The sequence below is a fragment of the Prionailurus viverrinus genome, chromosome B4 (assembly GCF_022837055.1).
Source record: "Prionailurus viverrinus isolate Anna chromosome B4, UM_Priviv_1.0, whole genome shotgun sequence".
Taxonomy (NCBI): Eukaryota; Metazoa; Chordata; class Mammalia; order Carnivora; family Felidae; genus Prionailurus; species Prionailurus viverrinus.
In genome coordinates, this window is record NC_062567.1 from 70204925 (window position 1) to 70228348 (window position 23424).

Here is a 23424-nt window from a genome sequence, read left to right on the forward strand (position 1 = left end):
GTGAGTTCTTTGATTTTGTTGAAATCAAAAAAGTAACAACATATGACTCAGAAAAGAATTTGATGCCCAGTCAGTACATTTACTTTTAAGCTTATTGAAAATATATGAAAAAGATATTAATAAGATAATGACTAGAAGTTATACTCACTGACTGTTTTGCTTAGATACACCTTATTTAACCTGATACATTCAAGAAGTATTAGCACACCAGTTCTCAAACTTCAGGGTGCATTAGAATCACCTGGTGGGCCTACACACTGATTTCTAGGCTCCATAACCTGAATTTCTGATTCAGGTGGACCTGAGAATTTTAATGTCTAACAAGTTCCCATGAGATGCTGATGCTACAGGTCAGGGAACTATGCTTTGAGGACCACTGGGTTAGGAACTGGATATATTGTTCGAGACCAATATAGTTTTTCGATAAGGTGCTTTTATCATGTGCTTTGAGTAGTTTTGTGTTAAAACCTTGGAACTGCAGATTTACCTCATTCAGTTATAGAAAATGTCTGCCACATAACCTAACTAATAGTCTTTATTATCAAAAGGATCTTGCTTAATCAACCTCATTTTCCATTATTTTGATAAAGTCCAACTTTATTTTTCAATCCAAGAAAGTGTGGTTAATAGGTGTTCCCATGACACGCTCCTTACTTTGTGATTCTAACATAGTTAAGCCATGACTTTGTCATCTGAATGAAATAAGATGACACCACCTTCAGTATTTCTTTAAAAAATTTATCTATGCTTTACTTATACAAGATTCGACCTGAAAAGTAATACCCTTTTACTAGGATAGAGGAGGGAAGGACATTAAACAAAAATTGTCTTCACTCTATATTTGAATTCAGAACACACCAAAGCACCAGAATAGTCAATATCTAATGCCCAACATTGCTCCTAAATATAATATGTAAAGCATAATAAAATATAGACAGAAAGCCCTACCATAATACCTTGGTTAAAAGAAGCTTTGTGGTTTGTAATAATTCTGATTCTCCCTTTGGTGCCCTAGAGGTTTTTGTATCATTCGTCATCATTGTTACCATCATCATCATAGCTAACATTTATATAGTGAAAACTATGTGCCTGGCATTGTTTTAAGTGGCTTCTATATAAACTCCTCTAATCCTCATAATGACCTATGAGGTCAGTGTTACTTTTCCACATTTTATGGACAGAGAGGTTAATTAACTTGCCCACGGTTACACAGCTAGTGAGTGCTGGAACTCTAGAGCCAGCCACTCTGGCTCCAGAGCCGTGTATTTAACCATAACTTGATTTGCTCTAAAGGATGGATGAGATGTAAGACTTTCTGTTCCAAAATGGGAGAAGGGCAGTTTTAAAAAGGTATATATACAAAAGTTGAGTATCTGGAAATTGATAATTTCAACATCATTTCTAATGTTTCACTCAACTAGTTAATTGATTCAGGAGATTTCAGTCTGAGTAGGGTACGTAGTACAATCATAGTACAACTGATGAAGAAAAAGGAGGAAGATTTCCATATAGGTACAGGCCCTAGAAGGCTATTTTCTGTCACTGTGTCATCAAGTTAGGAGAAGAAAAGATAAACTGGGCTTGCACCAGGAAAATAGTTTGGGTTCTAATTATTTTGTTCTGTTAAGAAACAGCATGTCACAGTATGGTATCTGAAATATGACAGACCTGGATTGAAATCGGGTACTCCTAAAAGAAGGCTTTCCAGCTATACACAGTTCTGCCATTTCTGTCATGTGTTCTTTTGTAAACTTCATCTCTGAGCTTTATTTTTTCATTAGCAAAATGAGGGTAATTAAATTTAGGCCTACAGATAGGATAAAAAGAAACAATGTTTTGTAAATGTAAATGGCTTAATACAGAGCAAATGTTCATTAAGTGGCTGGTATTAGCTCTTATCCCAGTGAAAGCTTGGGGCTTCATCAAACAAGTCAAGGATTGCTTTAGATCATTCACAGATTTGACTGTGCTCTGGAGCTCCTTTGGTTCTAATAATTTAGAAATACATTTGTTCTGTTTGAGGATCCTGAGTTTTGCTAAAATGTTATTTGAAAAATAGTGGGTACATTTTATAAGTTTAAAAACTATTTGAAGCAGTATAATTTTTAATTTTATAAATAAAGACTCATATTTATAACCTATTATCATATGACTAAGTTTATGTTATATTTTTCATGTTTTTGTTAGTTCCTTTATATATAATACAGCAGAAGAGAAAACATTTTTCTATAGATCTACTCAACTTGTTAGAAAATAATAGATTATTTAACATATTCATTGGATTTGAATTGTTTTAAAATATATCATAAGTAAAGTCTCAGAAATTGTTATGTGTCTTAAGATGAACAGCTAGTACTCTTTCACACAACCATCTTGCCTCTCCTCGGACAATAGGTATATTTTAAAACTATTATTACAGTAGATTTTTTTTTCTTCAGAAAAATAATCTTAGGAAAATCCTTCTTGAATGTAGGACTTTAAATTAGTTCACCTTTTTGTTCACCTTTTCCCAGATGTGTTATATATGCCACTTAGAGAGTTAATGTTAATCTTTTAGATTCAGAAGTGAAGTTACGATTTCTGATGCTATCTGCTTCTGTAACTAAACTGATTCTTATTTACTGATGTGTTGAGCTGTGTGACCTTGGGCTAGTTATTTTAATCACTTTGAGTGAGTTTCCGTTTCCATATCTATACCCACTGCACAGAAGAATTAAAATAATATATGTAAGGTATTTAACTCAGTGTCTGACCCATGGGAAAAACAGAGTTGATATTGACCATATAATCCATAGCATTATTATTGGAATGATTGCAAGATTTAAAAATGAGTATTTATATAAAGCATCTAAGACGGTGCCTGGTATAATATGTGCTCCATTATAAGTTTCTTTCTCAAATTTGTATATTTTCATTATGTTTATACACCTTTTTTAAAAGGTATTCATTGTAAATATTGTTTCAGTGTCCATGAACTGAACATGGCATATAGTAACTAAGTAAGTTTCTAAAAATGATGTAGCTAATGTATTTTTTTCTTTAGCTTCCAGAGCAGTTGTAGCACAGCATGTTGCTCCACCTCCAGGAATAGTGGAAATAGATAGTGAGAAGTTTGCTTGTCAGTGGTAAGTGGTTTATTTCTATTAAGGCTTTATCCTTGGGAAGAATAAAGCAAAAGGGTGAAGGAAATGTATTTCAACAGTCATCCAGAATGTTTTATTCTGTATTTCTTTTTAGTCAGAGTAGAATATCATTTATACAAAGAAAGGATAATGTAAAATCATTTCACCTGCATTTTAGAACAGTTTAAAAGAAAAATATTCATCATAATCTTCAGAATTAAAATAGTCTTTGACTAGAATTTCATTAAATTACACCACTTCTTTTCAGAGTAAAATTTGTGTTAAAATGTTACCCTTTGACTTTGTAGAAAATAAGATTTGTCAGATTATAAAATCTGTTTTTCTTAAATCAGTATTTTATTAAAACTGACCAGAACTGTCTTTAAGAAAATAAAACCAGATTTTGTTGTTAAATGTCCCTTCTTTTTCATCACAAGCAATACTTCTTGTTCACTGATAGTTTTTCTTTTTTGGGAATAGTAAGGGGAAACTAATCAAATGATAGAAGAGCCAGTGAGTTTACATAGAAATAAGCAACTTGAAAATAATATTTTATGGAGAAGACTGAATAGTCCTATGTCAGCCACTTTCTGAAAAAATAAATGGAGACTTGGTTAGATTTCATTTTGTCATGGATAATAGCTTCCACATAGTTTATGAATTTCAACTTAAACTCTTTAGAAGATTAACAGACTGAATGTAAAAGATCACTTTCTGATGATGTATTACTTTAAAATTTTTCTTTCTTTGATCCCTTTTCTCCCATTCTCGAACATTGTTTGTCTCCCATGCCATGCTCCTGTCATTCTGTGTTCCATATTTTTGGTGCTTTCGTATCTTTGTTCCTGTGGCAGTTTTCTCTAGACTTTTCCACTTTGCTCAAATAAGGTTTATAGTTTTAAATATCTCTAATTTTTTGCTTATTCCTCACCTTCTGTATTTTTACACCTTATACTTGATGAATCTCTTCCAATAATACTTGGAAATATGTGTCTTCTACGCTGAAACCAAAAAAAGTTTTTTGTATCTAGTCCTTTTGAAAATTCAGTACTCAAAGAATTATGAAAGTTGGAAAAAGTATGTGCCACATCCATTGCACAATGTGTGTATATTAGGCATAAATTTGACCTTATAAATCTCATTTGCATATTTCTGCCAGTTCTCGTGGAGAAGGAATCATTTTAAAGTTATCTTATCATAAGTATTGAGTCCGTTTATATAAACAGCTATACATTGGTCTGTTGTGTATATAGTAAATCCTAGAAAAGAATCCTGTGAAGATAATTTGGCCTCCAATCCTAACTTCTGTATGGATGGAAGTCACTATATGAAAAAGACATACTGAAGTTTGAATTACTTTGTAATGGATTAGGAATAAAAGTCTCTGAAATGGGGGAATGGGAGTGTGCAGCATGGAAGAAGTATCATTGTTTAAGGAGTAGTTGGAAGCTTGGGTAAGTTTTTCTCAAGGAATTTGATCCAAGAAGCAACACAAGTTTAATTTTAGCTCAGTTTTTCCTCCATTTTCCACATCTCCGATGGAAATAGCTCATTATTGGGAATTTCTGTTATATTTTACTTATTGCAAGACAGGAAATTGAGTAGATAGTCACTGAATAACACTTACTTGTTGTAGAGTGAGTATTTGTTGCCAACAGACCAACCCTGTTCTCACTGGGATGTGAGCACAGTTTTTATATTTGTTGTTCATGATTTTTTATACTAAAATAAATATGATTACATGGTTAATCTCTTTCTATTTGGTTTCATCAATCTAAAACCTAACGTGCATTTTTTGCTAATAACATGAGAGAAATTTGATTAACAGGCGTAAATATTATTTAATAATACATTGCCTTCAGATGGTTTTGCTATATTTAAATATGAACTCTTCTATAATCTACTATGCATAATGCCATTTATTTTTTCTCCTTTTTAGGCTAAATGCTCATTTTGAAGTAAATCCAGATTGTTCTGTCTCTCGAGCAGAAATGTATTCTGAGTACCTCTCAACGTGCAGTAAATTAGCTCGTGGTGGAATCCTAACTTCAACTGGATTTTATAAATGTCTTAGGTAGGATGCATAGTTGTTAACTTCAAACAAAGTTCATGTATATCACTTAGAACACCTCTTGCTCTTTAGACAAAATAACTATCCAGTTTTAAATATTTCTACTACTTGAAATATTGGCTAGGTTGTAGTAAGGGTGAAAATTTAAATACAAGGAAATTTTGGAAATCAAACCTGGTGTTTGTATTTGAATATTAGAAGGCTTATCAAGGAAAGAAGAGAGAAACTTTTTTCTACCTACTTTTATATGTTAGAGACATGACTTTCACCCTTTGTAGTCTTGAATAATAGTCTATAGCTAATACTCTTGTCGTCGGATATCAAAGCTTTTTGATATTTTGCAAAGTTCATAAAATAGACACTGATTGCCTAGATGCAGCTTTTTTGTTAATTATATATGCAATAGAATTATTTAAAACCCCCACAGTGTTAATAAATAATGATTTTAAAAATTGGAGAATTGATCTTTTATGTTTTTTCTTTGCTCCCTACCCTTACAGAATCTATAACTATATGAATCATACTGGTTCATAATGAGTAGCAGCAAATGTCCTGCTGCTGTTATGTAAACACTGTTAGAAGTCAGTGTTTTTTGCTCGTGTGCTAGTTAACAAAACTAAGTATGTATGTACTTTATTTACAGAACGGTCTTTCCAAATCATACAGTGAAGAGAGTGGAGGATTCCAGCAGCAACGGGCAGGCACATATTCATGTGGTCGGAGTAAAACGGAGGGCTATACCACTTCCCATTCAGATGTACTATCAGCAGCAACCAGTCTCTACTCCTGTTGTTCGTGTTGATTCTGTTCCTGATGTATCTCCAAGTCCTTCACCTGCAGGTATTAATTTTTGAGTTTTAAGTATTACTGACTTAATAAGTAAAAAAATGAAAAAGGATATTATATAAATTTAAAATGTATAATTTTTCCTTGTTTTTCCAGTAGCATTTTCTTGCTTATTCTATTACTTATTATCATATTCGTGTGATGCAAAGTAGTTAGATGTTAATTTCCTAAAACTATTTTTTTCTTGTATTAAGTAAAATAATGCCTACCTGCAGCTTTCAGTCCTTTCATTACAAATTTTGGCTTTTCCCTCCTATTTTTCAGGAATCCCTCATGGACCACAAACTGTAGGAAACCATTTTCAGAGGACTTCTGTTACCAACCAATCTTCAAATTTGACTGCAACACAAATGTCTTTTCCAGTACAAGGTGTTCATACTGTGGCACAGACTGTTTCAAGAATTCCACCAAATCCTACAGTTCATACCCACCAGCAGCAAAATGCTCCAGTGACTGTCATTCAAAATAAAGCTCCAATTCCTTGTGAAGTTGTTAAGGCTACAGTAATTCAGAATTCTCTACCCCAGACAGCAGTTCCTGTTAGTATTGCTGTGGGAGGAGGAGCTGCTCAGAGTTCTGTGGTTCAGAATCATAGTACAGGACCACAACCCGTTACAGTTGTAAATTCCCAGACATTGCTTCATCATCCATCTGTAATTCCACAACAGTCTCCATTACACACAGTGGTACCAGGACAGATACCTTCCGGCACTCCTGTTACAGTAATTCAGCAAGCCGTCCCACAGAGTCATATATTTGGCAGAGTACAGAACATACCAGCATGTACTTCTACAGTTTCACAGGGTCAACAGTTAATCACCACATCACCCCAGCCTGTGCAAACTTCATCTCAACAAACATCAGCTGGTAGCCAGCCACAAGACACCGTTATCATAGCACCTTCACAGTACGTAACAACTTCTGCATCCAATATTGTCTCAGCAACGTCCGTACAGAATTTTCAGGTAGCTACAGGACAGATGGTTACCATTGCTGGTGTCCCAAGTCCACAACCCTCAAGAGTAGGGTTTCAGAACATTGCACCAAAACCTCTCCCTTCTCAGCAAGTTTCATCAACAGTGGTACAACAGCCCATTCAACAACCACAGCAGCCAACCCAACAAAGCGTAGTGATTGTAAGCCAGCCGGCTCAACAAGGTCAAACTTATGCACCAGCCATTCACCAAATTGTTCTTGCTAATCCAGCAGCTCTTCCAGCTGGTCAGGCGGTTCAGCTAACTGGGCAACCAAATATAACTCCATCTTCCTCACCATCACCTGTCCCAGCTACTAATAACCAAGTCCCAACTGCCATGTCATCTTCTTCCGCCCCTCAGTCACAAGGACCACCTCCTACCGTCAGTCAGATGCTGTCTGTGAAGAGGCAGCAGCAGCAGCAGCATTCACCAGCGCCCTCACCACAACAGGTACAAGTACAGGTTCAGCAGCCACAACAAGTACAGATGCAAGTTCAGCCACAGCAGACAAACGCAGGCGTTGGTCAGCCTGCTTCTGGTGAGTCAAGTCTGATAAAACAGTTGCTGCTTCCAAAGCGTGGTCCTTCAACACCAGGTGGTAAGCTAATTCTCCCAGCTCCACAGATTCCTCCCCCTAATAATGCTAGAGCTCCTAGCCCTCAGGTGGTATACCAGGTGGCCAATAACCAAGCAGCAGGTTTTGGAGTGCAGGGGCAAACTTCTGCTCAGCAGCTATTGGTTGGGCAGCAAAATGTTCAGTTGGTCCAAAGTGCAATGCCACCTGCAGGGGGAGTGCAAACTGTGCCCATCTCGAACTTACAAATATTGCCAGGCCCACTGATCTCAAATAGCCCAGCAACCATTTTCCAAGGGACTTCTGGCAACCAGGTAACCATAACAGTTGTGCCAAATACAAGTTTTGCAACTGCAACTGTGAGTCAGGGAAATGCAACTCAGCTCATTGCTCCAGCAGGAATTACTATGAGTGGGACGCAAGCAGGAGTTGGACTTCAGGTGCAAACGCTTCCAGCCACTCAGACATCTCCAGCTGGACAATCATCCTGTACTACTGCTACTCCCCCGTTCAAAGGTGATAAGATAATTTGCCAAAAGGAGGAGGAAGCAAAAGAAGCAACAGGTTTACATGTTCATGAACGTAAGATTGAAGTCATGGAGAACCCGTCCTGCCGACGAGGAACCACAAACACCAGCAATGGGGATACAAAGGAAAATGAAATGCAGGTGGGAAGTCTTTTAAATGGGAGAAAGTACAGTGACTCAAGTCTACCTCCTTCAAACTCAGGGAAAATTCAAAGTGAGGCTAATCAGTGCTCACTAATCAGTAATGGGCCATCGTTAGAATTAGGTGAGAATGGAACATCCGGAAAACAGAACTCAGAACAAATCGACATGCAGGATATCAAAAGTGATTTGAAAAAACCTCTGGTTAATGGAATCTGTGATTTTGATAAAGGAGATGGTTCTCATTTAAGCAAAAACATTCCAAATCACAAAACTTCCAATCATGTAGGAAATGGCGAGATATCTCCAATGGAACCACAAGGGACTTTAGATGCCACTCAGCAAGATACTGCCAAAGGTGATCAACTAGAAAGAATTTCTAATGGACCTATATTAACTTTGGGTGGTTCACCATCTGTGAGCAGTATACAGGAGGCTCCAAATGTGGCGACACAGCAGTTTAGTGGTACTGATTTGCCTAATGGACCTCTAGCTTCAAGTTTGAATTCAGATGTGCCTCAGCAACGCCCAAGTGTAGTTGTCTCACCACATTCTACAACCTCTGTTATACAGGGGCATCAAGTCGTAGCAGTTCCCCACTCAGGATCAAGAGTGTCCCATTCTCCTGCCCTGTCATCTGACGTTCGGTCTACAAATGGCACAGCAGAATGCAAAACTGTAAAGAGGCCAGCAGAGGATAATGATAGGGAAACAGTCACAGGAATTCCAAATAAAGTAGGAGTTAGAATTGTTACAATCAGTGACCCCAACAATGCTGGCTGCAGTGCAACAATGGTTGCCGTGCCAGCAGGAGCAGATCCAAGCACTGTAGCGAAAGTAGCAATAGAAAGTGCTGTTCAGCAAAAGCAACAGCATCCACCAACATACGTACAGAATGTGGTCCCACAGGTAAGTCGTTCTGCTATCATATTGCTCTTAGAAATTTCCGATTTGTAAATAGGATTTTAGGGGAAAATGCACTGTTGTTCCATGCCTCATCTTGAAAAGGTAATTGTGTCTGCTCACTGATGTACTCAGGTTCTCGTGCTCTTATTTTTTGGTGTTTTTTGGTATTATACAGTTTTCAGTTGTTAACTTTAGCACGTGGTTTGAAGTCTTTTCAATTTGTTATAGACCCAAATTAGTAATTTTATAGACCCAAGATAGAGGAGTACTTGCTAATCTGACATCTTTTAGAGAATTTTTTACATGTTTATTAATTGAGCGTGCGCGAGAGAGAGCGTGTGTGCATGTGCACGAGTGGGGGAAGGGCAGAGAGGGGGAGAGAGACTCCCAAGCAGACTCCGCGCTGCCAGTGCAGAGCCCAGTGCGGGTCTGGAACCCACAAATTGTGAGATCATGACCGGAGTCAAAATCAAGAGCTGGGTGCTTAACTGAATGAACCACCCAGGTGCTGTTTAGAGACTTTTTAAATGTAAGTTAGTCTCCTTTTGGTCTCCTTTGGAAGGGGATGCTAAAACCACTTTAAAAGGGAGTTGCTGTATTTGATTTTGATGTATGTTTTTATGGCTTGTTTCACAGTTCTTTTGTAAAAAAAAAAAAAGATGAATCCATAAGAACTTTATCAAGTGTGTTCTTATATTTACATATTGACTTAGTTGCCTTTATTCTTTAAAAAGTGTTATAATTTCAGTTTCTTTCAGCTATTCTGATATTCTTGCTGCTGTGTTTCTTACTCCTTTGCCCTACTATCATGTTTCTGCTATTCCCTCTTTAATATCTCCTATCTGATCTGTACACTTTAGTAAATACAAGTGTTTTCTAGCTTCAGTGCTACTGAGTTGAGGGTCATTCTGCCTGTAAAGTTTTTAAGGACAGTCTTGCATGCTGTTTCCAATGAAACTAGGGGTTTACTTCACAGACAGTTGTCTGTCACCTATTTCCTGGATTGCTTTTTCTTTACTCTCTTTCCTAAGTACTCCGTAGCCAGACCCTTCTGTGACTCACCAGCTCTGCTAGCAGTCTTCTGACTTGGGTTTCGTCTCTGTGCTTTTGGTGTGTACAGCAGATCTATGGCCATTGTTGGCATTAGTACCAAATTTAGCAGTGGAGGGGTCAGCAGAATAAAAGATGAAAGAACAAAGAATCCCTTGGTTCAGAACACTTCATCCACTGATATGCATCTTTTTTCATGTGGGTGGATAAAACTGGACAGTGCTGTCTGGAGGTATAATGAGATTTGAATTCATATGTCAGTACCACCTTGCTTAGGTTTATCTTTATTGCAAGGTACCTAAATAGGTTGTGTATTCTTTAGTTGTGGTATATACATGGCAATAATTAATACTGAGTTTTGGTGAAAAATACGAAATCAGTTTTATTCAAACTGCCATGCTACTCTTTGAGTTTTTCATCCATTAAGCACATTAATTTTTTTTTTAATGGTGCAATGTCTGGCACATAGTATTCAGTAAGTTGGATCTTTATATTTTTCCTACATTTAATAATTAACCAGTTCACCTTGATTATGTTCTTAACTCTGTTTTTTCCTCTCAGATTCCCTTATAATCCTAAATAGTTATAATAGACTAAGCCAAGTGAGAGAAAAACTCCATTATTGTGGAACTATCAACCCTCATTTTTTGTGTCCTTAATCATCCAGTGTGACTATATTCAATAATGATACTTAAGTAACAAAGAACAAACAACAATACTTTTTAAAACTAGGACCTGTGTTAGGAACTTTGTACTAAAGCATTTCCTCAGTTAATCCTTTATGTAACTCTGTTGGGTAAAAATTGTTATTGATGTTTTAGAAATGAGGCTCTAAGATGCAAAGTAACTTGCCTTAGGTCACCATCTAATATGCGGCGGTCCAGGACTGAACACTTGGGTGTGTGTCTGAAATGAAGATTTATACTCTTAACCCATTTATGCACTATTTTAAAAAAGATTTCTTTGTAAAGTTCTAGAAAGTCCTTTGGTATATAATATATTGATTATTTGAAGTACTATGTTACCAAATGTGCATGCCATTAAATGATAATTTCAGGACATCTTCTTAACACACTGGATGTATATGCACCTAATCCAAGTCATAAAATTATTACATTTTATTCCTAATCTGAAGAATGTGTTCTTCTATATATTCTCCCAAAGAATGTAGTTTATTTAAAATAGCTACATTCTTTTTTAAAATTAGTGTTTGGCTGGCATGTAGAAATTTAAAGCTTTGTAAAGAAAAAGAGATAGCACGCATGGTGTCTGTGAGTGAGAATTAACAACCAGGGTTCTCATGTGTCACACTTAGCATGGTGACTGCTATAGAGTTAGGCACTCAATAAAGGTATAGGTGTGTTTTACCTTCACATAAAGTACCTATAAGGCCTAAAAAAGATCAACTGTTCAAGATAGGATCATAAGTTTCCTTTGAAGGGTAGGCTGTTGGGCCTTCTTAAGAGCCTGCTAATAGAAAAAGCCATTTCCATTGTTGCCCAGATTCTTTAAATTTCTTTTATATAGACCTTGGTTTAATACCATTTTATTCACTGCTTGAATTGATACCTTAAAGGGATAGATGAAATAGAGAATTTTAAATGTGATTTTTTCAGCCAAACCTTGTTATTTCCACCATCTCAAGGGGTTTGGGGATGTAAAGGAGGCACCTGGACCCCAAGAAGGGACTTCCAGACTTGCAGAATGTGCAGGGCTGAAAAGACTGCAGGGAAATGTCCCTGCTGAGAATGGCCAACAGGTAATCCTTCCTAAAACCAATGTTATTTCATGTTCCTTTTCTCGATTTTGTTCCTTTTTAATCCCATTAATCAGCTGTATTAATTTCATTACAGAAAAAAAATAGCAACAAAAAAAGAGGATGAAAATAAATGATATCACCATAGATTTTGTGTTTAAGTAGGATTTAGTTGTGTAGTTTATATAAATACAAAATAAAGCAGATTTCTTTATTTGTAGCTGCTTATTTTCAGTCTGTTATATTTTTAGGTTAGAGTATAACTACTTCCAAAGGCTCTGCCTCCTTCCACTGTTCATAAATTGGTACCTTATGGAGACAAAAAAAAAAAAACAAAACAAAAATAGATTGGCATATAAAAAATAAAAAATGAGTAAAAAAATAAAATTAATTATAAATATTTACCTAAAGACTTGCCTTTTTCAGGAACATGTAAAACACATGTTGAACATAACTCTAACTCTTAATCCCATGATCTGAAGACATGCTAAATTCTTGTATATAAAAATAGTTTACTTAAGGATGTATTTACTTAAGGTATTTTATATATGCCTCTCCTCAGTTCCATGTTCTTCACATAGGAATCATTGCTGATATGGTGGGCATAAACTGAATCTTGGTATCTTCCAGATCCCTTCCTTTCTTTGATAAAGAGCTTGAAGTTACTTAACCCATCAGAAGGCAGATCTGTCGCCTCAAGGGGGCAGCATTTAGTCATAGCCAAGATCATTTTAGCAAAAGCCACAGGAATTCTCATTTCAGTATTTTCTTAAGAGTGCTACTGCTTAGATTTTTGGCGGACTAGCACATTGTAAAAACTAAGAAAGGCATTACCACTAAACATAATTTTTTGTTTGCATTTAGATGTGTTTTTATAAGCCAGGCTTGATATGTATTGATTGTCTGTCTAGGTTTATGCTTAGAGTAAAAAAATGTGATAGTTTAAGAGCATAAGAGAATGTTACAGTAGAAAGATTATTAGATATTACTTTGTCCCAAACCCTCATTTTTAAGCGTTGAGGTTAACTTTCCCAAACTCAAAAAGATTTCTCTTCCAAAGATTTCTATTATTGCCTTCCATTCTGTTCTCAAAAGATCTGTACATTTAGACTAAGTATCATCTCTTTTATATCACAGTTAGAGTAAATCTAGTTCTTGTTCCCTAAAGCTGTTTCAGAGTATCTCTCTTTACTTGCCTATGTTTTAGAGGACACTCTTTCAGTTTGTTCCTTCAATTGGATCTTAGGTGTCCTTGTGTCTGGTTTATTCATCATCCTATTTACCTCAATCAATTCCATTTTATAAGTGGCTTTCAAAATCTGTAGCTACAATTAAACACAGTATTTCATTACTACTTAGTAAAGAATTTATTTTGAGACTAGATTATGAATTTGTATTTTTCTAACACATATTGAAATGTTTAAATTTTAGTCTTATTCTAAGGTTTAGTTAATTTTACATTAGAGAATAAATCACAGAATTGTTTTATATCCTTTTTGTAATTTTACTTTTCTGGTCACTCACTGCTGGAGTTGTGGCTTTTCCACTTTGATTTGAAAAAAAAAACAAAACCCTGATATACAAAAATAGCTCCTCTTGAATAGACTGGATGGTATAGAATATTCCTCAAGAGTGATCATTCCCAAAATATGACTTTGAAACCTATTTTTGCATTTGCACTTGAGTTAGAGTTATGGCTTATGGTCTAGCAGTTCATGATAAATAGTAAGAAAAGGTAAACTACTGCATCCTAAAAGAAATCTATTTTGCACTCTCATGCAAAAGACCTAATTCTTAAAAGATAATTTAAATGGTACTTTAAAAATTTTGCAGCATAATACAACCTGTTTGAAAATTAGCTTTGTCGAAAGAAATGTATAATTTTTTTAATACAAGAGGAAACCTAAAAATATTACCTCTGTGGTCAAAGAAAACATGACTTTTAGAATTTCTCATTTGGTATATTCTGTAAGTATTTTAATTCTTTTTGTTTCACTGATGTATATTTTGATCTATTTAATTCTTCTTGTCATTTGTTTACTTTTTATTGTACACATTTTTCAAACATACACAAAAGCCAATAAATCATCATGTATCTATTACCTAGCTTAAAATATTATCATTTTGCCTTTTTAGTTTCATCTGTTCTTCACCACTATCATTTTTTTTATTGGAGTACTTAAAAAATTTTTTTAACATTTATTCATTTTTGAGAGACAGAGATAGAGCATGAGCAGGAGAGGGGCAGACAGAGAGGGAAACAGAATCTGAAGCAGGCTCCAGGCTCTGAGCTGTCAGCACAGAGCCCGATGTGGGGCTTGAACCCATGAACCATAAGATCATGACCTGAACTGAAGTTGCTTAACTGACTGAGCCACCCAGGTGCCCCTGTTGGAGTACTTTAAAACAAATATCAAACATTATTTCTTTTTGCCAATAAATAATTCAGAGTCTATTTCTTTAATTGTTAAAGTACTTTTAACTATTTAGATATATATACAATACCAAATCACATCTAACAAAAATAGTAATGTTTTAATATTATCTGATATCCAGTTCATGGTCAGTGTTCTCTAGTTGTCTTTAAAAAATAATGTGGTGGGTTTTTTGTTTGTTTTTTAAACAACTTGTTCGAATCAGGGTCCACAAATTTTTCACACCTTGCATTTGGTTAATGCATCTTTATTCATTTTTAATTTAACAGCTTAGGTTAATTTGAGAGCATTCTTTCCATGTCCCTCATTAACATTTGGGGTTAAAATACCCTGTGATTCCTTCTTAAATTTTCTATGTGACACCAAATAAAAGTTCCATAATAGAAAAAAATAGGATAAAGATTTGTTAGCACTTATAAAAGTAAACATAAGCTTAATCTACAAATATATGACAAGCTATTCAATAAGATACCTAATTTAAATGGTGAAAGTATAGGGAACCAGAAGGTTAATCCTGAGGAAATTTGATGCCTCTGGCAAATTTACCCTTAAATTAAAATTCTGGGATATGTGTAACTTGTTACTCTTTAATATTTGTATTTGGCTGAAACTGGTCCTCTTGATTACTCCCCTTTATTAGAATTTCCTGTATTTTTAATGTAATATTTTTATTTCAGGGAATCAATGTGCATAATTCTTTTGATAAATAAACTAATTCTATTGTTCCATTCCTTTGTCTCTGGCCCTCTTCCCCCACCCCCACCCCCATCTGCTTTCTCATCATCGGTTTTTATGGCTTAAAGAATTCATAGGTGAGGGGTGCCTGGGTGGCTCAGTCGGTTAAGCGTCTGACTTTGCCTCAGGTAATGATTTCACGGTTCAGGTTGATGGGTTCAGGCCCCACGTCAGGCTCTGTGCTGACAGCTCAGAGCCTGGAGCCTGCTTCGGATTCTGTGCCTCCCTCTCTCTGCTCCTCCCCCACTCACACTCTGTCTCTCTGTCTCTCTCTCTCTCTCAAAAATGAATGAACATTTAAAAAAATTAAAAAAAAAATTCACAGGTGAGGGCACCTTGGTGGCTCAGTTGGTTAAGCATCCACTCTTGATTTCAGTTCAGGTCATGATCTCACAAGTCATGGGATCCGGCTCAGCACTGGGCTCTGTGCCAAACATGGAACCTGCCTGGGATTCTCTATCTCCCTCTTTCTCTGCCCCTGCTTGTGCTTGTGCTCTCTCTCTCAAAATAAATAAATAAACATTTTTTTTAAAAGTGATTTAAAAAAATAGAATTCACAGGTGAATGATTGTCGGATCCATGTTTCCAGCATTAACTTTTGTAGTTGTTCCCAAAGCAAACTCATCATCTTTCCTCCAAAATACGACTTCCCTCTTGGATTTCTCTATTTGGATTTCTAGTATAATAATAATAGTAACTGTTGCCGTTTATTGAGACTCCAGAGTTAGGCACTTCATCTGTCATTTCTCTAGTCTTCCCACCATTCCTAAAGTTGGATTTCATTACTTAACAGTTCGGATCAGAGAGGTTAAATAGGTTGCCCAGGGTCACATAACTAGTTCAAAAGGCAAATTTAAAGTTTGAGTACGGATCTGTCAGACTAGAAAGTTCACATCCTATCCATGACACCTGTTTTTCATGCATGTATATGCATGTATATTTTCTCCCTAACTGTATTATAAAATCTTAATGGTGGGACCCAACTATAGAAACAACTTTAATTATATCCCAAAGGTAGATTTTTTTTTCCCTTAGAGCTTGGAACTCCAAAGTTCCTAACTTCACATTTCTTTCTTTTTTTAAAATTGTTTTTATGTTTATTTATTTTGAGAGAGAGCACAAGTGGGGAAAAGGGCAGAGAGAGAGAATCCTAAGCAGGCTTTGCAGCATGGAGCCGGACACAAGGCTCAGTCCCACAAACCATGAGGCCAAGACCTGAGCTGAAATCAAGAGTCAGACACTTAACTGACTCAGCCTCCCGGGTGCCCCAAGATTTTATTTTTTTCAAGTAATCTCTACATCCAACATGAGACTTGAACTCACAACCCTGAGCTCAAGAGTCACTTGCTCAACCAACTGAGCCAGCTAGGTGCCCCAGGACCTTTTTTAAGTTTATTTTTGAAAGAGAAAGAGCTAGTGGGAGAGAGGCAGAAAGAGAGAGAGAGAGTGCGTGCGTGCGCACCTGTGCTCCTATGCACCAAAGCGGGGGAGGGGCAGAGAGAGAGAATCCCAAGAGACCCTATGCTGTCAGTGCAGAGACCAGCCCCAGCTCAAACCAGTGAACCGTGAGATCATGACCTGAGCTGACTGAAGAGTTGAACACTTAACCAACTGAGCCACCCAGGCACCCCATGATGTCACATTTCTTTTTTTTTTTTTTTTAAGTATTTATTTTGAGAGAGAGAGAAAGAGCATGAGCAGGGGAGCAGCAGAGAGAGGGGGAAGGAGAGAATCCCAAGCAGGCTACATGTTGTCAGTGCAGAGCCAGACATGGATCTTAAACCCACAAATTGTGAGATCATGACCTAAGCCAAAATCAAGACTCAGATGTTGGGTCACATGGGTGACTCAGTTGGTTAAGTTTCGGACTCGGTTTCAGCTCAGGTCATGATCTCACCATTCATGAGTTCGAGCCCCGCAATGGGCTCTGTGCTGATGGCTCACAGTCTGCTTGGGATCGTCTCTCTCTCCCTCTCTCTCTGCCCGTCCCTTGCTTGCACTCTATTTCTCTCTCTCTCTCTCACCATAAATAAAATAAACATTAAAAAAAAAAAAAAAGGAGTCGGATGCTTAACCAACTGAGCCACGCAGGTGCCCTGACTTCACATTTCTAAGAGACATGCTTTTTTTTTTCAGCATTTCAGTCTCCCTTTTTTTTTATGCTGTAGCTTTTTATGTGTTTCATCTTTTTTTCTAATTATTATGAATCTTAATCTGACGTTTTCAGCTATTTTTAACTTCGTTTTGCCCAAGTATTTCTAATATCACCATATAAGTGAATAGTGTACTTAATATCTTCCCAAAGTTTAAATTTATTGCCTTCAAACAATGCTTTGAAATGGTGTGCTGCCATTTCTATATGAGAAATTCAATATTATTTTTTCCTTTGTGAGGATTAATAAATCTGAATTAAGGTTCAAAGAAAACATATTGCCTCAAATTGTTTTAAGATATATTGTAATTATTTACCTATGTATCTTTTATAGAGAAAGGGATGTGGTATAGAAGAAGAAAACATAGCTTATATTTAAAGACTTATGTCTATAATTAGAATCTTTTTACTTGTATTGTGCATCAAAAGCTCTAACTGGACAACATAAAAGACTAAAATTGTTAAAACAGCTAACTATAAAATAATATTTACAACATTCTACTTATGGTTACTTCATTTTTAACATCAGAAATTTTCTTTTCTTTTTGCTATGTGTTGTTTGCTTTTTGTTGTATTGATTAAAAAAATCTAAATGGAAATGTATGCCAAAAAATAATAGTTTGCAATTGATCTTGTAAAGAATGTACGTAAGTAAATCAAATGGGTGCATTTATAGTAGCTTTATTTATTTTAATTTATAATTGTGTTTCTGCCTAATTTTATTAATATAAAATTCTTAATTCAAAATAATGTATATCCTGTAACAACAACAATATGATCTTGCCTTTGTGGTTCATAGGAAATAAAAGAATCTTACTTCCTAATTATTTTCATAAGCATAGTTATCTTTTTAAAGAATTAAAAAAAAATAATTATGAAAACTACAAATGTAAATTTTATTTTAGAAGTTATAACTATCGATATAGTCATACAGTCGTTATTATAATCCTCATTTTAAACCTGTGGTATAAAATGTGAATGTTTCTCCGTGTCATCTCACAAACCGTGCGGTTGTGTTTTTCACAGAACACTCCTATGACGCCTTCACCAGCTGCGCAGGTGCAGAACCAGCCCAGCACTTCTCAGCCTTCTCCATTCAGTGCATCTAGTCAACAAGGGGATCCAGTGAGAAAACCTGGACACAACTTCATGTGTCTGTGGCAGTCTTGTAAAAAGTAAATGGCAATTTTATTTGATATACATAAATGCTCTTTGTTCTGGAATGCTTTTATATTTATATTTCTGTCATTTCATTTCATGACAATTTTCTTTTGAAGCCGCTGAAGTGTTTTAGCAAAAATATTTTCTGTTAAGAGGGATGTTTATAGAGATGTAGTAGCACCTAAACTAAGAAATTTATATAAATTACAGGTAGAGCATCATTGCCTAATGGTAGGTTATTGGGGAATGTGTTTTGATACTAGTTTTTAAAAAACAAAATCAGCTAAGCGATGATTTCTTATTTGGCTATGAAAAGAGGTTTCTTTAACGTGACTTAAAGGTGATGGTGGCTGTAGAATTTCTTTATTATAGCAACTTAAAGGTAATAATTGGTTAGGAAGAGTGACTTGTCTTAAATTTGAGTTTGGGTTGGACACTCAATGAAAATTTTTTTTTTTTTTAATTTTTTTTTTTTCCAACGTTTATTTATTTTGGGGACAGAGAGACAGAGCATGAACGGGGGAGGGGCAGAGAGAGAGGGAGACACAGAATCGGAAACAGGCTCCAGGCTCTGAGCCATCAGCCCAGAGCCCGACGCGGGGCTCGAACTCACGGACCGCGAGATCGTGACCTGGCTGAAGTCGGATGCTTAACCGACTGCGCCACCCAGGCGCCCCAATGAAAATTATTTTTAAAACCATATCTCACAATTTAATAACTAAGATCAACAATGAGTAGAACTGAACTTCTCAAGACAGGCTTTCTTCCACTTGAAGAAATACTTAAGAATAATGGTTAAAATAAAATCATTCTTTTAACAGTGCTCAGCTAAGACCCTTTGCTTTGTCACTTTTTTAGAGGTCTAGGACTAAGGCACTTGTCTTAATAGACATAATATTTTTTTCATGTTTTAGATATCAAAGATTCCATTTCACTTTTTCTAACTACTGATAGAAATTACCACATTATTTTTAAAATTATATTTGCTATTCATAATTTTTATGATATACTACAGACATTGTACTTTGCTGTAAACTTCATATACGTATTTGATATGGGATTATAGCTATCGCTGTAGCATATGGATTATTAATAGCATGCACAATTTCTTTGGACAGTGTTTATCAAACTTTAAATCTCAACCCAGTAGTAGTGTCATGAAATCATTTTGGCAGGTCTCTACTGGTAGGTTTTTGATTGATTGTTTGTTTTTCCAATGAAAAGAAAATTAGATGTATCAGATTCCATCATGTCGGTAAAAGTAATTATTGTATTTAATAGAGGCATGTGTGTACTAGATTATAGTGTAAAATCTGTTTGTCAAAATGTTGCTTAAAAGTCAGTGCTTTAGTTTGTCTCTGATTATTTCTTTGATTAATTTAAGTTGACCATCTTGTTTTATGTTGTAAGTTAATTTGAAACTTTCTTCACCACTGTCAGTTGTATTCTTTACTTTTTTTTAGATTTCGTTTTTGTTTTAACAGGCAAATGGTAGCTGACAGAGTAGGTAGTCAGCTAATCCTGTTTGTTGACTAAAAAGTTTGAGAATAGCTGTTTCTGATGAAGCACTTACAGTATTTCAAAAAAGAAAAAGTGCTGAAAAGGTTAATGAACCTAAATGCATAGCACAATTTCCCATCTGCTAGTAGGATCAGTGTTACAAAATTTGATATGTGCCTCCTCTTTGGAAGTCTTTTTTGAATAAGACTCAACAAGGCTTCTTAGAGCTAGTCATTTGTTAAAGCCATTTTTAGATGCTACAATCCTGATTCCATTTGATTCTGCAAATATTTATTGAGTACCCTGTAGGAGAGTGTATGTGCTAGGAGTTAGAAATAAAAAAGATTATTCTCAGCCTTTAAAGAAGCACATCCAAAAAACAAATTTACAGTATAAAGATGTAAAGAGCTGTAAAAAGATGGTTTCATAGTGTTACTGGCTGCATAGCAAACAGTTCATGTAATGCTGGAATGGTTAACGAAAGTTTCACTACAGACATTACCTTTGAATTGGGTCTTGAAGAATGTGTAGGAGTTTGTATGCCCAAGGACCTATGAGAAGCTTAGGATAGCAAAGGCATTAGGGCACGAAGACAGTAATGACATTTATTATTCAGATTTAGGGTTTTTGTTGGTTTTTTTAAATCTTTTCTTTAGTTTTCTTTCTTTTTTGTTTTTCCAATTTTTTATATAAATTGTAGTTAGTTAACATACAGTGCAGTATTGGTTTCCAGAGTAGAATTCAGTGATTGATCACTTATATACAACACCCAGGGCTCATCATAACAGGTGCTGTCCTTAGTACCCATCACCCATCTAGCCTATCTCCCACCCACATCCCTCCATCAACCCTCAGTTTATTCTCTGTTAAGAGTCTCTTGTGGTTTTTTTTCTGTTTCTCCTCTTCTTTTTCCCCCTTCCCATATGTTCATCTGTTTTGTTTCTTAAAATCTATGTATGAGTGAAATCATATGGGATTTGCCTTATTTCGCTTTGTATATAATACATTCTAGTTCCACCCACATCATTGCAAATAGCAAGATTTCATTCTTTTTGATGGTTTAGTAATATTTCATTGTATGTATATACCACGTCTTCTTTAGCCATTCATCAGTCAATGGACATTTGAGCTCTCTCCATAGTTTGACTATTGTTGATAATATTGCTGTAAACATTGAGGTGCGTGTACCGCTTTGAATCTGTGTTTTTGTAACCTTTGGATAAATACCTAGTAGTACAGTTGCTGGATCATTTGGTAGTTCTATTTTTTTTACACTTTTTTAATGTTTATTTATTTATGAGAGAGAGAGAGAGAGAGAGAGAGGTAGCAGAGGAGGGCCAGAGAGACAGAGGGACAGAGGATCTGAAGCAGGCTCGCACTGACAGCGGAGAGCCTGATGCAGGGCTCAAGCTCACAAACCATGAGATCATGATCTGAGCCAAAGTTGGACAATTAACCGACTGAGCCACCCAAGTGCCCGTATTTTTAATTTTTTGAGGAACCTCCATGCTATTCTTCAGAGTGACTGTGCCAGTTTTCATTCTCCCCACAGTGCAAGAGGGTTCCCCTTTCTCTGCCTCTGCCAATTTCTGTTGTTTTTTGTGTTCTTTATTTTAGCCACTCTGACAGGTGTGAGGTGATAATCTCATTGTGGTTTTGATTTGTATCTTCCTGATGATGAGTGATGTTGAGTATCTTTTCATGTGTCTGTTGGTCATCCAGATGTCTTCTTTGAAAAAGTGTCTATTCATGTCTTCTGCCCATTTCTTCACTGGATTATTTGTTTTTTGGGTGTTGAGTTTGATAAGTTTTGTATAGATTTTGGATACTAACTCTTTATTTGATATGTCATTTGCAAATATCTTTTCCCATTCCATAGTCTGCCTTTTAGTTTTGTTGATTATTTCCTTTGCTGTACAGAAGCTTTTCATTTTGAAGAAGTCCCAGTAGTTTATTTTTGCTTTTGTTTCCTTTCCGTCTGGCGACGTGCTCAGTAAGAAGTTGCTATGGCCAGGGTCAAAGAGATTGCTGCCTATGTTCCCCTGTAGGATTTTGATGGTTTCCTGTCTCACATTTAGGTCTTTCACCCATTTGAATTTATTTTTATATACGGTGTAAGAAAGTGGTCCAGTTTGGGGCGCCTGGGTGGCTCAGTCGGTTAAGCGTCCAACTTCGGCTCAGGTCATGATCTCGCGATCCGTGAGTTCGAGCCCCACCTCGGGCTCTGTGCTGACAGCTCAGAGCCTGGAGCCTGTTTCAGATTCTGTGTCTCCCTCTCTCTCTGACCCTCCCCCTGTTCATGCTCTGTCTCTCTCTGTCTCAAAAATAAATAAACGTTTAAAAAAATGTTTTTTAATAAAAAAAAAAAGTCCAGTTTTATTCTTCTACATGTTGCTGTCCAGTTTTCCCAAAACCATTCATTGAAGAGGCTGTATTTTTTTCCACTGGATATTCTTTCCTGCTTTGTCAAAGATTAGTTGACTGTATAGTTGTGGGTCCATTTCTGGATTTTCTTTTCTGCTCCATTGATCTGTTTCTCTGTTTTTGTACCATTACCATGCTGTCTTAATGACTACAGCTTTATAATATAGCTTGAAATTCAGAAATCGTGATGCCTCCACTTCTGCTTTTTTTTTTTCAAGGTTGCTTTGGCTATTTGGGGTCTTTTCTGATTCCATACAAATTTTAGAATTGTTTGTTCTAGCTTTGTGAAAAATGCTGGTGTTATTTTGATAGGGATTGTATTGAATATGTAGATTGTTTTGGGTAGCATCCACATTTGAACAATATTTGTTCTTCCTTTCCATGATCATGGAATATTTTTCCATTTTGTGTCTTACCCAGCTTCTTTCATAAGTGTTCTCTAGGTTTCAGAGTACAGATCTTTTACCTCTTTGGTTAAGTTTATTCCTAGGTATCTTATGGTTTCTGGTGCAGTTGTAAATGGGATTGATACCTTGATTTCTCTTTCTGCTGCTGCTTTATTGGTGTATAGAAATGCAACAGATTTCTGTATGTGGATTTGATATCCTGTGACTTTGCTGAATTCATGTATTGGTTCTAGTAATTTTTTTGGTGGAGTCTTTTCGGTTTTCTACAAAGAGTATCATGTCGTCTGCAAATAGTGAAAGTTTGACTTCTTCCTTGCCAATATGGATGCCTTTTATTTCTTTTTGTTGTTTGATTGCTGAAGCTAGGACTTCCACTACTATGTTGAACAACAGTGGCGAGAATGTACATCACTGTCATGTTCCTCAACTTAGGAGAAAAGCTCTGTTTTTCCCCATTGAGAATGATAGGCTCTAGCTGTGGATCTTTCATATATGGCTTTTATGATGTTGAGGTATATTCCTTCTATCCCTACTTTGTTGAGGATTTTTATCAAGAATGGATGCTGTATTTTATAAAATGGTTTTTCTGCATCTACTAAGAGGATCATATGGTTCTTATCCTTTCTTTAATTAACATGGT

At 36.0% G+C, this 23424-nt stretch overlaps 1 protein-coding gene across 4 annotated transcripts in view; it reads left to right on the forward strand.

The window, feature by feature from the left end:
• ARID2 (AT-rich interaction domain 2) overlaps nucleotides 1-23424 on the forward strand; it is a 180767-nt gene that overhangs the window by 114644 nt on the left and 42699 nt on the right. For 3 of the 4 annotated variants that reach the window (XR_007154154.1, XR_007154153.1, XM_047868003.1), the window contains exons 12-17: nucleotides 3044-3125; nucleotides 5062-5196; nucleotides 5837-6033; nucleotides 6304-9167; nucleotides 11860-11973; nucleotides 18319-18467. Coding sequence is in view for 2 of the 4 variants with exons in the window: in XM_047868003.1 (XP_047723959.1) it covers nucleotides 3044-3125; nucleotides 5062-5196; nucleotides 5837-6033; nucleotides 6304-9167; nucleotides 11860-11973; nucleotides 18319-18467 (3541 nt within the window). In the remaining 2 variants the exon portion in view is untranslated. The remainder of the gene's footprint in view (nucleotides 1-3043; nucleotides 3126-5061; nucleotides 5197-5836; nucleotides 6034-6303; nucleotides 9168-11859; nucleotides 11974-18318; nucleotides 18468-23424) is intronic. The other variant, XM_047868004.1, reaches the window with a different exon arrangement.